This window comes from Bidens hawaiensis, unplaced genomic scaffold (assembly GCF_021521415.1).
Source record: "Bidens hawaiensis isolate Kalapana, Puna unplaced genomic scaffold, B.hawaiensis_p1.1 tig00006990_1, whole genome shotgun sequence".
Classification (NCBI taxonomy): Eukaryota; Viridiplantae; Streptophyta; class Magnoliopsida; order Asterales; family Asteraceae; genus Bidens; species Bidens hawaiensis.
Window position 1 is genome coordinate 375537 of NW_027491479.1, and position 15129 is coordinate 390665.

Here is a 15129-nt window from a genome sequence, read left to right on the forward strand (position 1 = left end):
AATAATTTCAAAAATTTTGGACACTTGTTGTGGCTCCCAATTTTATTGTCCATGGTAAGCATTTGCTGCATTGGAGCATTTTGGGAAGCTAAAGCATAGAGCGAGGCGTTCTGAGAAGCCATGATAACTCTTGTTGAAACTTAGAGGACTAAACTTGTAAAAACTGAAAACTTATGATTATTGTTCACACGAATGGAGGAACAGTAACGAATGTGACACGAATAAAGGATATTCGTTAATTTAAACTCATTCGTTAACGAGAATACTGTTAAGAAGAATGGGTTTAACAAATGAACTATAAAGCGAATAAGTATCACGAATGGAGAATGAATAGCGAATGAGCTTTAAGCGAATGTGATTGATGTAACGAATGTGGTTTTGTAACGAATATAGTTTTAACGAACGGAGTGGATTAACGAATGAGCAGTTAACTTTTAACGAATGAATTAACGAGTGAGCAGTTCATGATTAACGAATCAGAACTCATCAGTTAACGAATGAGAATTCATCAGTTAACGAATAAGAACTCATATCTTCAAACTTTTCAAAAATCCAGATCTCTGTCTAAACTAGTCGGAAATCCCTGAATTATCTATCAATCAATTCGCATATCAATTCCGAATCCTTACAATGCTCGTCCGTAATCTCAAACCACTACCAAACCTATCAATTACACTCTGTATTCACCAAACCATTTCAAACTCAAACCAGACTATCCATAGCTCAATTAAATTCCATCTCAAAACAACCTCAAACCTCAATTACTATTCAATTAACTGATTAATACTCCAATTACATTAAGAACAGTTCCGAATTCAATGATAACCAGACACTCTATTTTACCAAATCAATGAATTATATCAATTCATGATGTAATTGATACAATCCTTGATGAATTTGGACAATTCATTAACGAATAACATCGAAGATCTTATCTTACAGCTCTGATACCACTTGAGAGAGCATTCATGGATCTAGATCTATGATGACATCGATATTGTTAATTATAAATACGATTAGGCAAGGATTACGTTAGTGTGTGCAGTGTGTGTGTTGAGAGAACAATTGGGCAGAGTAACAAGAGGAATGACTGAATAATAAGAACTGTTACATTAGAATAACTTACAGGGGGTATTTATAGTAGATGACCTCATTCGTTAAGATAGACTTAACGAATGAGTCATTCGTTACACTTACTTAACGAATAAACAAGCTTATTCGTTAATACTTTAATGATAGCGAATAGCCCACATTCGTTATGTTCCATTCATTAATCTGATTACCGAATGGGACTTACATTAAGACGAATGTGACACATTCGTTACGGAGTAACGAATGTGCCTCACATTTAGGCAAATTTACATTAATAACCCCTATAACATTAAACTATTACATTATCAGTCAATAAAGACCGAGACGGACAAAACATGTATCAAAAAATGCTCTCAGACGCCATTTTCATCAACTAAGGATTACACATCATCTGCTGTTGGATCCTGGATAAGTCTGCAGGTGACATGCAGCTCATCTGCTCTTGTGCGAGTCGAATCATCTCCGGATCCATAATAATAATAATAATAATATACGCAAAAGTGAAGGTGAATTAGGATTGCTTGCGTGTTGAACAATTGATAATGAATTGCAGAAAGAAAATTAAAATTTGAGGACTTGAGGCGTGCTGCAAAACAATTGAAGTCTACTCAGCCAAATCAAATGGCTGAGATGGGTGCCAAGATGGCAAATTCAACACCCCGAGGAGTTTGCTGCTATGAGTAGCAGGGCAGATGCACAAATAAACTATCAATTAAATGCTGCCCAAATGCTGAAACAAAAGGGGAACGAGCTTCACAGTCAGGGGATGTACAATGAGGCATTGGAGAAATACTTAAGGGCAAAAAACAATGTAAAAGATGTACCTGCATCTAAAGGGGGAAATCTTCTTTTGGCCTGCTCTCTTAATTTAATGGCATGTTACTTAAAGACGAGCCAATTTGACGAGTGCATAAAAGAAGGTATTGAGGTATTGGCAACTGATACTAAAAATGTTAAAGCTCTCTATAGGAGAGGCCAAGCATATAAAAGTTTAGGGCAACTTGAAAACGCAGTGTCAGACTTGAAAAAAGCACTTAAATTTTCTCCTGATGATGAAACTATTGCTGATGTTTTAAGGGATGCTGAGGAAAAGTTAAATACACACAAGTTACAAAGAGTTCTTTCATTCTTACGAGACACATATTGTACCGAAATGCTGCCAAAATTTATATACGAGCTACAACGAGTTAATATTTACATATCGTCTTAGTACTCGGACGTTTTCGTTCACCGATTAGCACCGAAACGCCTCGAAACTATCACTGTGCATTTTTGGTTTCGTAGATCAATATCGAGTTCATCGATCCTCATCGTTGAGAAAACGTTATTACGAACGTTTACGAGCCAGGAATCTTGTCGCAAATCGATACGTTAAGTCGTGTTCAATATGTTAACATTAATGGAGGAATACGTTAAAGAGAGAATCCGGCAGCATAACGTTACAATACATAAATATGGCACATATCTCTATGCATTTCACTATGGAAGGCCTATTTGTAGGCTGGTCTCATTCGCTAGTACTGTAGTAACGAATGAGACCTCTCATTCGTTAACAAGGTTAACGAATAAGGTCTTTCCGTAGCCCCATTCGCTAAACACCATTAGCGAATGGGTATACCTTAACGATTGAGCCTCCATTCGTTACACTGTAGTAACGAATGGGCTGTTACATTAACGAATAGCCTAGTCTTATACGAATGAGGCCTCATTCGCTAAACATGCTTCGTGAATGTGCCTTTATACATTAATATAAAGACTAAACTACCCCTATCCTATTCGAACAGCTGCGGACACCAAATCCGTGCACTTAGAGACTCCCTCTTTTCCGTAGCTGTCGAATGCTTTCCAATACTTTATCATCCAATACTTTAGTCTTCAATACTTTAGCATCCAATACTTTAGTCTTCAATAATTTAGCAACGAATACTTTAGCGACGAATACATTAACGTCGAATACGTTAACCGCTAATACTTTAACTGCATATCATCAGCCGTACAGCCAACCTCCCCCTTGATTGATGATTCTCGGGCTTGTGCGAACAGACAAAATGTAACTCTTTGTAAGCAAACCAAAACTTGTAGCTACTCGTATCAGATCTCCCCCTCAAATTAGCATCTCCAGGTGATCATTCCGATCATCCAACTGGCATATGATATGGTTCGATCAAACGAATCAATTAGCAGCAAGTCATCGGCTATCTGTCGCACCGATAACGTAAAAATATCTTTACATTTGACCTCGACACCATCTTCATGAACAACCCGATCACTCAACAATTTTTCACTTCGGTCTTCACACTCTCGATAACATCTATCCCAAAGTATAACTCTTTGAAGCTCTTCAGCAACCAATACGCTTGGATGCACTAATGCTTTGGGCATATGATTCAGAGTTCCAACCTTCGTTAATCAATCCCGAACGATCATATTCTTCAATCAGATGACAAGACTCATATATTCCTCAATCAAATCAACCCATTCAATAATTGTCCCCTTCAACAGAAGCAATCCGCCGAATACTCGTAGCCAACATTGTCAGGATCAAAGTCCCTCAGAAAGAAGTAATCGGACAGACACTCATATCCCAAATAGTCAGGTTTCAATCTCGAACAAATCAATCAACAATCGAAGAACAAACACAGTCTTGAACTCGGTCAAACATAGCTTTGCAAACGCAAATTACCACCTGAATTGCAGTAACTTTTCAAGAAATCCTTGCAAACGTAGGAAGATAACGATTGATAACCTCTTTGAAATTTTTATCTCCCCCATTTCTTGATAAATTAGGCAAGGTCTTGAACAATTCTTCGAAAATCTTCAATAAAAGTCTCATTAACTTAACCGGTTACTCCCTAATGTGTTGTAAAACAGACTTGTTTTCCGCACCTTTTATCTACGCATAATATTATATTTTATGTGTTTTACTTGTTTTATATAGGTTTTACATAATCTTATTCAGCTTGTAGGTTTTGGGTGAAAGAAAGAAAGAAAGAAACCAGACTTTTCAAGCAGTTTATGAGCTTTTTACGCATACGTTTTCAAGTAAAACTCAAAGCCCGGCCCATTACATGTTGGAAAAGCCCAAGTCTTACAACAATATGAAGATATAAAAAATAAAAAAAAACCCTAAGCATCCTACAAGCTGCCGATTGCAGCTTTCAGCCAAAGGAGAAAAAGTAAAAAAGTTTTGTGGAGCTAGGGTTTGAAAGTTTTTGGCGCCGTTGCCGGGGACACGGTTTTAGGAGTTTTGAGAGCGACTCGAGTTAGGACTTACCTTGTGTGCTACTTGTAATTATTTTTGTTTTGTTTTGCTTATTTGTTAGAATAGTTTAGCTAATTTTATTTCTAATTATAGTTTTATGTGACAGACTCGATCTCGAGGACCACCTGACACTAAAGCATTTCCCGAGCCTAAGAGAGAGTTTCGTGAGAGACGTCGCACTGTTTCACCATCATCCACTTCATCATCTTTTGGAAGTTTATCCTCATCTCGTACATCTTCCGATTTCATCGATAGGGATAGGATCATGGGCGACAATCCACCACCGAGGAGGACAGTTGCAGACCGAGCCCGTCTGGCCAATGCTGGCGTGAGATCCAGCATCGCACCACCCGCCATTGGAGTTAACGCTAACTGGTAGATCCCGTCGAACATTCTGAATACCATTTCTCATTCTGCTCAGTTCCACGGGTTACTTCACGAAAACCCGTATCATCATCTCACTCGTATCGCGCGTATCTACGACACTTTCCATCTTGTCGGCGTATCCGAAGACGCCGTGAAACTCCGCGTTTTTCCATTCTCGCTCATCGATAAAGCGAGTCTGTGGCTCGAGTCCCTCCCACAGGGCTCCATAGCTACTTGGGCTGCCACGCAGACCCTATTTCTTGAGAAATACGATCCTCCGGCTAAGGCCGCTCGTTTGCGTAACCAGATACATTCTTTTCAGATGGAGGATACCGAGAGTTTCTACGAGTCATGGGAGAGTTTCAAAAATCTTTTATCGTTGTGCCCGAACCACGGCTTGCAAGATTGGGCGGTTGTCGAGAAGTTCTACAACGGAGTGACGTACGTGACGCAAAACATGCTTGACACGGCTGCGCGAGGAAATTTGCTGACGACGAAGGACCCGGATGAGTGTATCACTTTGTTTAACGGGTTAGCTATGAGTGGATACCAGAGGCCGCCCGCCAAGGGTGGTCAGACCGTCGATTCCATATCACGCGGCATGCATTCGGTGGACACGACCACCGCACTAACAGCACAGGTGGAGGCGTTGGCGAAGATCGTGAAGGACTTACAGACGAAGAGCAAGCCGTGTGAGATTTGTAGAGCAGGGTATGATACCGTTCAATGCCCAGTCAGTTCGCAGGAGGAGGCGGTAGACTTCATAGGCAATCCAAACCGAAATCAAAATTCTTTCAATTCTTCTAATTCGGGTTGGAGAGGCAATCAGAAGTCCAACTGGAGGGGCGGCAATCAGTCCGGTTTTCAGCAGCGGCAGAGTCAATTCCAGGATGTGGGTAACGGAGCGAGCAGTGAAGAGAAGAAGCCCACCTTAGAGGAGATGATGGCACAACAGATACAGATGCTATCCCAGCTCATGACACGAGGGGATTCCCGTTATAAAGAAACCCAAGAGAAATTCTGTGAGCACGAAACCTTCATGAAAAATCAGGAAGCATCGATTCAGAATCTAGAGCGGCAGATGGGAGAGATAGCTAGTCGTTTAAATGAGAGACCGCCGGGTACACTTTCAAGCAATACCGAGCAAAACCCGAGAGGATTCGTGAAAACTGTGACGACGAGGAGCGGTGCAGGGGCACGAGACGAGCCCGTGATTCAGGAGAGGTCCAGACGAGGAGTTGTCGAGTAGCCTGCGGTCGATGGAGAGGAGCAGGTGGATGAGGAGATTCAGATGGAGTCTCCGCCAGCCCAGGTGCATCAGAGGAGCAGCCCAGGGAGTTCAGCACAGGCCGAGAGACAGCAGTTACCAATCGAGCCACCGAGAGTCTACAAACCTAGAGTGCCATACCCCGGGAGACTCCGCAGAGATAGAGACGAGGAGCAGAACTCCAAATTTCTTGATCTTTTGAAGCAGCTTTACCTTAATATTCCATTCCTTGAGGCACTGACTCAAATGCCTAAACAGGAGAAGTTCCTTAAGGATATTCTCTCGAATAAGGAGAAGTTAGCTGAGGTCATTTCCATCCCTTTGAGGCACTGACTCAGATGCCTAAACAGGCGTTGTTCTGCTGTCTTGCAGAGGATGTTACCAGAGAAGATGGCCGATCCAGGGAGTTTCACAATTCCCTGCATCTTGAGTGATGATAAGGTGATTCATGCGCTTGCCGACCTTGGGGCCAGTATTAATCTTATGCCGTATTCCGGATATAGCAAGCTGCGCTTAGGCGAACCGAGGCCTACCAGGATGAGTATCCAGCTTGCTGATCGTTCTGTGAAGTAGCCGCGTGGGATTGTTGAGAACATGCTCGTTCGCATTGGTAAGTTCATCTTCCCGGTGGACTTCGTTATTCTTGATATGAACGAGGATGATAATGTTCCACTCATTCTGGGCCGATCTTTTCTAGCCACCACACATGCGTTGATCGACGTTCGCGATGGCAAACTGATTCTTTGAGTCGGGGATGAGAACATCACGTTTGACGTTCGACAGTCACCTAAGCATCCCAAATCGGCTGATGACTCCCTATACTTCATTGATACGATCATGACTCGTATAGGGGAGTTTTTCAATGACCTCTGTGTAGGCTCCGCCTCGGACACACAGATTTTAGATAGGGAGACTCTAGAAGTTGAGATGGTCGCCTTGACCGAAAAACCCCCTGATGTTGACACTGAGTTGTCCTCCCTTGATTCTGAGTTACCTAACGGAAATCATCGTTTTCATCAGTTGTTTGAGTTGGAGGAGTTACGGGACCATGCTTACGGGACCATACTTAAGCAGCGGGCGAAGGAACTGCAGGATCATAAGTTGAAGGGTATTGAGTAGTTTAAGTGTGAGGATTTGGTCTTATTGTATAATTCCCGGTTGAGGTTATTCCCGGGAAAGTTGAGATCCCGTTGGTTAGGTCCGTTTACGATTACTGAGGTTTTCCCGTATGGCACTGTTGAGATAAAGGATAAAGGTGGGACATTTAAGGTTAACGGTTATAGACTGAAGCACTACATTGGCGAGCCGACAGCTGATCAGACGGTCGAGGTATTCTACCTCGACTCACTCTCCGAGACCTAGACGTGTGGATGCATCACTCGGAGACTGCCCGAGTTGTAGAGTTTGTATTTCTGTATTTGTGTGTGATATCTGTTTTATTTGTTTTGTCTATTTCAGGATGTTCCAAGATGAAACCGCTCGTACTCAATCTCCAATCGAGTTAGTCGATTTAAGGGGTGTTCTTCTATTTAAAAAAAAAATTTATAAAAACCAAAACACAAAAATATGTTTATTTCTTTATGTTTTTGTCTTCCGTATTGTACGCCGCTACCTGCGAGCGAGTTTGAGTTTTGCAGGTTATATTATGCGCATGGTAGCTATGATGGTGTTTTGGAACAGGTTCTCCCAAGGTTACGGCCGCGAATCAAATGCTATACGGTCGTTTGGTTACTACTCAGCTATTGAGGATTCTGCACACAAACCAGGGGAGTAACCCGTTCTTTGTTTTAGTCTTGTATACTTTATTTTTATTTTCTGTTTTATTTTTATTTTTATTTTATTTCTTTTCCTTGTACTCATCGAGGATGATTTCGTTCTAAATGTGGGGATGGGGTTTATTTTACTTAGTTGTAGGAAAATTTTTGAAAAAATAAAATAAAATTAAAAAATTAAAAAAATTAAAAAAATTGAAAAATTTTGAAAAAATAGTCCCTTGAAATTTGTTTTCTCTACGTTAAACAGGAAATGATATTATTACCGAGTAGTGGTTTTTTTATAAATTCTTGGTGTCTTTAAAAAATATATATATATAATAAATAAGAACAGTGCCCATTAGACCCGCACGTAATGTATGGTAACCGAATGGTTTAGACTCAGTAATCAATGTGTCGGTAGGCTCAGCCTTTGAGAATGAAAGGGTGGTTTGGTTGTTGACCTAATTGAACCTTTTAAATGGCCTGACTTTAGTGGGAAACATCTTAGGGGTTTTGTTTGTTTAACTAAACTCATGACAGGACTGGAATGAAAAGCCGGGTCATACTCAAGCCTCGAGTCACATGATCGTCTGTATATTAGTTGTTTTTATCTTTTCTATTTGTTTCTATTCATGCAAAGCCATGTACTATGAGTATCAAAAAAAAAAAAAGGAAAAAAAGATGTATTTGTAATTGCGTGCACATGAAAGAGAGCTAGAGTTTATAGTTTGTATATGAGTCGAAATGTTTTAATCATGTGGCAATAGGTTTAAGTCAAGTTGGAGTGACTCGGCCCGTTAAAACCATAATGGAATTGGTGAAGTGACAGCAGGGCCTTTAGGTGTGGGTTCCACTTAGTCATACAAATTAATAAAATTGGCACGCCTTATTTGCCTCGGTAAGTATTAGGGGCATGGGTTTAAGTGGACAGCAATACCGGCAATCGACCTGATCTAGCTTATTAGGTGAAAGTTGGAAGAAATATTTGGGTAACGGGTCACTTATCTAATACTTTAAAAAGAAAAAAAAATTAATAATAAATAAATAAAACCAAGAGTTGTCGGTTTAACTCGGATATGATCCTGTGTAGTATTCTTTTTCAGGGACGAAAAAGTCTTAAGTGTGGGGATATTTGATGTGTTATAAAACACACTTGTTTTCCGCACCTTTTATCTTTACGTATTATATTATATTTTATATGTTTTTACTTGTTTTATATAGGTTTTACATAATCTTATTCATCTTATAGGTTTTGGGTGAAAGAAAGAAAGAAACCGGACTTTTCGAGCAGTTTACGAGCTTTTTACGCATACGTTTTCGAGTAAAACTCAAAGCCCAGCCCATTACATGTTGGAAAAGCCCAAGTCTTACAATAATATGAAGATATTAAAAATAAAAAAAATAAAAAAAACCCTAGGCAGCCTACAAGCTTCCGATCGCAGCTTTCAGCCAAGGGAGAAAAAGCAAAAAACTTTTGTGGAGCTAGGGTTTAAAGGTTTTGGCGGCTAAGGAAGGAAGAAGACACAAGAACCAAGCCTCGGGATCATTCATCATCCGTTTTCACAGCCAAGGAGTAGCCCGGAACATCTCATATCCTTACATCTTTTTCATTGTTCATACACTTTGATTTTCTTGCTTAATTATTGATTTGTTTTGCAATTGATTGAGAGATTGAATTGTTTATGATATTTGTTGATCATTGAATGCTTGAATTGATGTTTGAGATGAGTTATAAAATGGTTTTATTAAGTGGTCATGGCTGTCCAAATATGATTAGAGGCTAAACTTGTTAGTTCTACCTAGGAATGATGATAATTGTTAGTGCTTGATGAGTTTTATGGATTGTTTGATTGATAGACTTTAATTGTTATTGTAAAGTTTGACTTAGACATGAAATAGGCTGTGTTTAAGGGCTGGAAATTTTGGTCATTCATTGCTTAAAGCCCGTGTGTTAGTTAATTAGTTTTGTGTTGATTGATCGGTGCATTGTTTGATTCTAGACTTTGTGTTTAGGGTTTGTTTGCGGTAGGTACAACCGTAGGGTTTTTTTGCGTGAATTTGAGGTTAATGTACAGCGGTTAGGCACCTTCTTAGAGACCGAGAGGTGATAAGAAGTAGGGTCGTCTCATTATCTTTGCATGCTAGAATAAAAATTGCGCGAGAGCGAGTTCGTTTCTTGTCAGGTTTAGGTGTTTTGAGCGACTAGTTGATCTATTTTGGTTTAAGTTGACTTGTTCCTCTATCCTTGGTTGTGTAGTATTCATTGCAATTAGGGTCGAGTGTTGGTGAGACCGAGAGGTGAGTCAACATTAGAGCACGTTAGCAATTGTTTCCCGGTTTGGTCGTTTTAGTCGATTTTGAGTAGTTTTGGCTTGTTGAGTGAGACCGAGAGGTAATCCAGTGAGCCCGAGCGATCCTTAGTCGTGTCATCTTTAGGGAACGGTGTCTTGAAGTCATGGCCTACAGTTTGATTCAGACCTAGGTAGACGTTTTTCTCCATCCGAAGTTAACACAGTTAGTTCCCCGTTAAGTTTTCTATTTTAGGTAACTTTTGTTAGTTAATCCAGTTAGTTCAATTAAGTAATTAAAAATCAAAAATCAATTAAATATTATTCTTAGGTAGGTCATGTCTAGGGTTAGTGATCGTTAGCGTCTTACGTGTCCATGTGTTCGATACTCGGACTTCCTAGGTCTATACTACTTGTGATCGGTACACTTGCCGGTTGTGTGTGGTTTTAGGATTTTCGTTTTAGATTTAAAGCTTAGTTGTGAGGGTTATCTGACACACATCGCTCCCCCTCGGCCCCTCGATATGCGTGAAAAGTCGGCCGGAAAATATATCACCAAATTTTGCCAGAAGAATATCCCGCATATTTAAAATATCCCCGAAAAATTTCATTTAAGAAAATTTTCCAACAATACTTTTTTTTAAGATCCTCATACGTTATCTGGTCTTCATTCGCTAGAACAATAGCACATTCGTCTAGCATCCATCCACATTCGTTAACCTCATACGTTAAAACCTCCTCATTCGTTTAACCTTTAACGAATGACTTCCATATGTTAATCACCCTCATTCTTATGAACAGTACACGAATGAGTCTTCATACATTCAACATCTCATTAGTATGAACAGTGTATGAATGAAGTTCACATTCGTTAAATTCCAACGAATGTACTCATTCGTTAAACCTACGTAACGAATGAGCATTTAACTTAACGAATGAGCAGTTAAGTTGGTTACTGTAGCACTTCGCCAGAAAAAGTTGTTACAGTCACCGGAAACTGGAAATCAAGCTCCATTAGTGGCTGTCAATGGCCGATTTCAATCAATTTTCACTCAAATCATCATAATTAACCACCAGATTATCACACTAGACTCGGATTTCATTCACGGACATGATTTCATCATCAAATTCATCAATCAGTCCATGAATCCAACCCAAATCCGATTCAACTCGATGAACACAAAGAAGACGAACTCATACGTATCACGAGCAACCGCCGGCTCTGATACCAATTGAGAAAACATTATTACGAACGTTTACGAGCCAGGAATCTAGTCGCAAATCGATATGTTAAGTTGTGTTCAATACGTTAACATTAATGGATGAATACGTTATAGAGAGAATCCGGCAGCATAACGTTACAATACATAAATATGGCACATATCTCTATGCATTTCACTATGGAAGGCCTATTTATAGGCGGGTCTCATTCGCTAGTACCGTAATAACGAACGAGACCTCTCATTCGTTAACAAGGTTAACGAATAAGGTCTTTCCATAGCCCCATTCGCTAAACACCATTAGCGAATGGGTATACCTTAACGATTGAGCCTCCATTCGTTACACTGTAGTAACGAATGAGCTCTTACATTAACGAATAGCCTAGTCTTATACGAATGAGGCCTCATTCCCTAAACATGCTTAGCAAATGTGCCTTTATACATTAATATAAAGACTAAACTACCCCTATCCTATTCGAATAGCTGCAGACACCAAATCCGTGCACTTACAGTTAGGTTTGATTCAGTTCAGCAGACTCTTGGTCTGATCAGCAGACTTTAAGTCTGATTTAACTCAGCAGACCTTAAGTCTGGTTTTGTATAGCTTTAACCTTGACAAGTCATTTGTTTGTATAAAACATTTGGACTTTTAGTCCTTTTGTTTATTTATCAGTTATATGCCAGGTTTCTTCTTCATGAAGAAACATTACTTTATCTATAATCATAGTATGAGAATGATTACGTTTCTTAATCATGAAGAAACAATAATTTGTCTATAACCTATGCTTATGAAAAGTTATATTATGCTTATCAGTAATCAAGGTTTGGGTTATACCCCCGACTATGGTCTAAGCCATAACAATAAAATAATAACTTAATCAGAACCCCTACCTCGCACAGGTATTCGGAGTTAAATGCCTATGACTGATCGAGCGGCACTTCTACTCTATATTGCGTACTAGAGCTTAAACCGTCAGAGCTTCGGAGTTTGGCACCTTTCATGAGGTCGGCACGCTTCCCGAGACTAACTATGTGAAAGTAGTATGTGATTTTGGTGTGAAATGTGAATGCCGTGAACCCCCCTTTTATAGCCGAGTTTGGGTACCATCGCGTAGCGTGATGGTCCCTTAGCTTAGGGCATCGCGTAGCGCGATGTCAGAAGAATGACGAGTGGCTGCTGACTCAGCCCTAGCGTCTGCCACATGTCATCCCGTCGCGACACGTGTCTGTTGCGTCATCATGGACCGTCGGTAGTGCGATGGTCTTGTTCCTAGGCTCATTGCGTAGCGCGATGGGTCCTGGAAATCAGATTTTTCATTTTTAGCCCCTTCTCTTTGATAACTTGTCTCTTCTTGATCATACTTCCATTTTCCAAAAATACTAAAGCAGCCCTTATGCGGCTCGCGGCGATGCGAGCGTGTGAAGTGCAAAGTGCGCCATCAAAACTCCACATTACGCCCATCGCCCGAGTCCGAGTCTGTGTCCGTGTCCATTCGGTGCTTCGCACCCTCGGCTAGGACTATGAAGAGTGATTAGCTATATTAAAACATTGTTATGGAAACTTGCTTCCTTATAAAGAGCTTCCATTTCTTTTCTTGTTTCCTATGTGGGATGAAAGTTTCATTCCTTATTTATACCATGTAAAATACTTCCACTTTCTTCCATCTTTCCACCTGGGATGGATTTCCTACTTGACATGAAATATTTATTTTTCTTATCTTATTTTTCACATGAATTATCTTGGGAATATTTTTTATCCTCAAATTTTCAAAATTGTCATCTATAGCCCAAAATAATTATGGGTTTTTCTGTGACATTTGTCAATTTCGGGTTATTTTATACTTGTATTCTTAATGTAAACCCGACCCGTTTTGTATCCCGAACCTTTCGATATTATCAAAATGATGAATTATATGTCAAATATTTGTTTTATAGTTGTTGGATAAAAAAAACACCCTTTTCGGTTCTTAAAATTCCCCGAAAACGCTCAAAACGAACTCCAGTGACTAAAACTACCAAAATGGAGACTTGAAGGACCCATTTGTAGTTTGTGCTTCTTGGGTCTATAGCCAACCCAATTTCATGAAACACCCTTTATGAAAGACCCATTCAACTTACTCTATATATACACACCCATCTTCTTCATTTGTGCTTGCTCATTTCTTCATTTCTCTCTCAAATTCTTGAATTCTAATGTTGTTCTTCATAAGCTAATCTTTCATTTTAACTAACTTCTCAACACTTAAAGCTTGATGTTACAACATATATATAATATACACTCCTTGTTTACCTTCGGTCTTTCATTTCTCCGGTCTCGGCCGGTTGAAATGTCGGGCTAGTAAGGCAAGGTTACATGGAGGACTTTGTAGTCCTTGTTTATATATTTAACAAATCTAACCATATAACTTGTTATACTTGCTTAACTTCTACATATTTTAGTTTATTGTTCATTTTTGTCAAGTTCCATGGTATTGGGTATGTGGTGACTAGCCTCGGTTTCATCCCGAGTTGAGAACCGAACCAAAAACCGAACTTTTGTTTAAAATCATTATTGTTAACTTTTTGAATGTAAAACTTGAGTATTATTATTTATAAGTTATTTTACAAGTTCCATGGTAATTGGGTATGTGGTAACCATCCTCGGTCTTATTCCGAGTCAAGGACCGAACCAAAAACCGAACTTTTGTTTAAAAGCTTTATTGTTAACTTTTTGAAAGTAAAACTTGAGTATTATTATTTATAAGTTATTTTACAAGTTCCATGGTAATTGGGTATGTGGTAACCATCCTCGGTCTTATTCCGAGTCAATGACCGAACCAAAAACCGAACTTTTGTTTAAAAGCTTTATTGTTAACTTTTTGAATGTAAAACTTGAGTATTATTATTTATAAGTTATTTTACAAGTTCCATGGTAATTGGGTATGTGGTAACCATCCTCGGTCTTATTCCGAGTCAAGGACCGAACCAAAAACCGAACTAAACCGAGTTCACTCGCTTAAGACACACAAGTGTGTTTTTAGCCACCAAAACTCATATTTTTCTTCAAGATTATATTTTAAATCAATTTTAGTTAGTTTCTAAACATACTTGGCATGTCGGTAACCAACTTGATCTTATAACAAGTTCGAACTAATAAGGTCGTATACTCGCTTAACGAACGTTAAGGTTCTTCACAATAGAACTACATACTTGGTTAAGTCTATTTTGATTTTGTTGAGTTATCTCATAACATTTATTATTTTGGGAAGTTAACTGTGAGCTTGGTCAATTATCAAGTCTCGAACCGACAAACCCGAACACTCGTTTAAACCTCGTTTTGGGTATTCTTATAACCAAGGGTTTTGCAATATCGCATTTTAACCCACATTATTACTTAACATAGGTTGAGTAAAAAAAGAAAAAAACTAATGAATAGAATACCGAGACCCGGTTTCGAGTAAACTTATTTTACAAAACTCGTTTCTTTAATTTCTCAAATATTTACATTTTAAATCCTAAACTTTATTTATTTACTTTATTTGTCATGTATTTTATTTTAAACCCTCCCAAGACTACCTACTAACACAAGACCCGTTTAATATAGGTCTTGCTCGTTAAACCGATCTCTCCGATTATTCACGACACTATCTTTCAAGTTACTTGTTAATTTGAGTACTTTTTCATCCCCCATTTTCCATCTTTCGTTTTGGGGGTGACATTGCATACTTATTCAAATTCAAATGATTTATACTTGAGTCTTAAACCACAACACGTATTGTATATGTTTACTTAAATAAACGCTCGATTTGGTGTTATATGCTTTACATGATTATGTGCAAATTCTTGAATGCTAAGGCGGGTAGCCTCTTGAATGCTAAGGCGGGTAGCCTCATCAAAGTAT

The 15129-nt window shown here is 39.1% G+C and overlaps 1 protein-coding gene across 1 annotated transcript; it reads left to right on the forward strand.

The window, feature by feature from the left end:
- The first annotated feature begins 1768 nt into the window (after nucleotides 1–1768).
- On the forward strand, nucleotides 1769–2302 carry LOC143634065 (outer envelope protein 61-like). The gene has a single exon (XM_077102244.1). The coding sequence runs from the start codon at nucleotides 1769–1771 to the stop codon at nucleotides 2300–2302; it is 534 nt and encodes a 177-aa protein (XP_076958359.1).
- Nucleotides 2303–15129: the final 12827 nt, after the last annotated feature.